Below are 2,500 nucleotides of genomic sequence, written 5' to 3' on the forward strand. Positions count from 1 at the left end.
CTGAAAAGAGACGAGGAAACACAAAAGTTTACACTTAAGTTTACACTTAAAAATTGATAATCAATATCCTGAAAATGCACAAAACTGTTCCCATTTTAAGGACTGAATGAAGAGAGTATTGTGTCCTGATATAGAGAGCAGCTTGGCTGATCACAGTCTGTATGTAACAAACAGACATGTCATTCAGCCAGTGGCTACCTGACCAATAATAGAGGAAGAGGAAGAGGAAGAAGAGGAGGAAGTTTAGGAGAATGCAGTCTCTCTCTCTCTCTCTCTCTCTCTCTCTCTCTCTCTCTCTCTCTCTCTCTCTCTCTCTCTCTCTCTCTCTCTTGTCTGGTGAGTCACTGAGAGACCACAACAGACAGACAGACGGATAGAGGAGACAGGGAGGATAAGAGGCTACGCTGCTGATAATGACGAGGGGAGGGAGGAGGTTTAGGGACACAAACAGCCACCACACACACACACACACACACACACACACACACACACACACACACACACACACACACACACACGGCAAGCGTGTGTGTGGTTCACTGCTGTCATCAGAGCCCATTTACACTCGGTGGAAAAAGATCAGCTGCCAGCCGCTATTGTCTTAAACGACGTGCACCTGCGGGTGAAGGTGGAGGGAGGAAGAGGAGGAGGCGGAGGAGGTTGAAACAGATCACAGCAAATCTGATTGTTTCTCATGTTCTCTGTTGTTCAGACCCGTGGCCTCCAGATAAAATATGTCTGTCAGATTCACATCTTTCTATGTTTGTGACAATCTTTATGTATTAAATTATGAATATTTGCAGCTTCCCATAAATAACAAACAAAAGAAAGTCCACTTAATTGATTATGTCAGAAAGCAAAGCCACTCGGCTGAAGCAAAGTAGTTTTTTAGTGCATTTATGAGCTCGGTGCTTACTGAAGCAAACAATCTGGAAAATTATTTCTCTAACAAACCTTCTCTAACAAACCTTCTTTGTTAGTAAATAAATAATAAAAAGTATCCTTCATTTTCCCTAAGTTTGTTAGCTTAGGTTAGCATAAAGACCGAAAACCGAGAGAAAATAGAGAGCCGGGCTGCAGAACACAAAACATTTGATCTTTCACAGCATGTCATCATGACAGCACATGCCATGATGCGTCAGTGTTAGCTGCAGGCCAAACAAAGGAACTGTGTCTTCTGCTGATCTACAATATCGTCAAATCGTTCCAGAGAGAAACTGTTGCTAATAATATAGCTTAGCCTTCTGCTAAACTATTCGAGAGATGAAGAGACGGCTTACTGTTGTTCTTATTTTCTGTGTTGCATCTAAGAATGGTGGAATTAGCACGCTGGCTAGCAGAGGGCTGGCCTCTGAGTGTGTTGATTTAGCATTTATTTCAGTTTTACTCGTTTAGTGGTTGGCTATTTAGCTGGCAACCAAGTTTTCATGCTAATAATACAGTGGTTACAGAAAATGAGCCTAACCAACGCTGGTTCTCTAGCTTCCTCTGCTTCATTCCTCGGAAATACCTCCTCATGTGTACTAACAGGAAAAGGGTCCATAAGTGGACTTTACAGATAAGTCATATGACCGTTATATATATGTCAAAGTCAAACCATTTTAGTGACGGTGGCGCTAGTTTAAGGTCAGCGGGCCATGATAACGATCCAAAATCCTCCTCTGGGGATCATGAATATTAGCAGGAAATTCTCAGAACAATCGGACCAATACAGTATAATCTTCCTCATCATCTAAATGGAAAACTAGCAGCTTCTTAAAGCGGAGGAGAAAGAATCGTCTGCACTCACCCGGCCGAAGATTGGCACCAGGTGATGTTCACACATGGAGAACATGTCGATGTCTTTGACGATCACCATCTCGTCGTGGTCTTCATCGAAGATGGCGTCGTTCAGCACATCTGGAGAGAAAACAAAATAAAAATCGAGACATGAAACAAATTAATGTCCTGTAACTCTCAACTCTCTTTCAATTTACAAAATTGCCACCCAAACCATCTTTCTGTATATCAAATAATTTCACCATTATTTTATTTTCTGTATTTATTAATTTAATATTTCATCTCAATACTTATTTCATCCATATTTCTTTCAGAAACTCCTTTTTTATATTCTATTTCTTGTATTAATATATCAACCAATAAATGCATTTAATAATACAGTTACTTTTGTAACAAACAATATGTGTCACATAATAAAAACGTAAAGATATTTTTGTATTTATTTTATTATTAAATTTGTATTATTACTTTACACAGTTTATACCTTATATTGGCTTACCAACAGTTAAAAATTAAAACAACAGGATTTTTTTTAAAAGGAAAAAAAGATAATTACAATACGCAAATCAATAAAAAGGTCTGGCTGTCAATGAACCAGATGGATGCTCCATTTTTAATCTATTTGAGCATGTGGATTATCTGACAGATGAATTGCTTATTTACTAAAATGTACTCCCTTATTTTACGTCTTTTGAAATCGTTTATCTCCTGATTTAAAAAT

The 2,500-nt window shown here is 38.5% G+C and overlaps 1 protein-coding gene across 1 annotated transcript in view; it reads right to left on the minus strand.

Moving 5' to 3' along the window:
• gch1 (GTP cyclohydrolase 1) overlaps nucleotides 1-2,500 on the minus strand; it is a 19,083-nt gene that overhangs the window by 5,729 nt on the left and 10,854 nt on the right. Inside the window, exon 2 of the mRNA XM_068578794.1 lies at nucleotides 1,790-1,899. Within this exon, the coding sequence (XP_068434895.1) occupies nucleotides 1,790-1,899 (110 nt within the window). The remainder of the gene's footprint in view (nucleotides 1-1,789; nucleotides 1,900-2,500) is intronic.

Source organism: Clinocottus analis, unplaced genomic scaffold (assembly GCF_023055335.1).
Source record: "Clinocottus analis isolate CAN_PGR_092001 unplaced genomic scaffold, fCliAna1.0.p SCAF_1, whole genome shotgun sequence".
NCBI lineage: Eukaryota > Metazoa > Chordata > Actinopteri > Perciformes > Cottidae > Clinocottus > Clinocottus analis.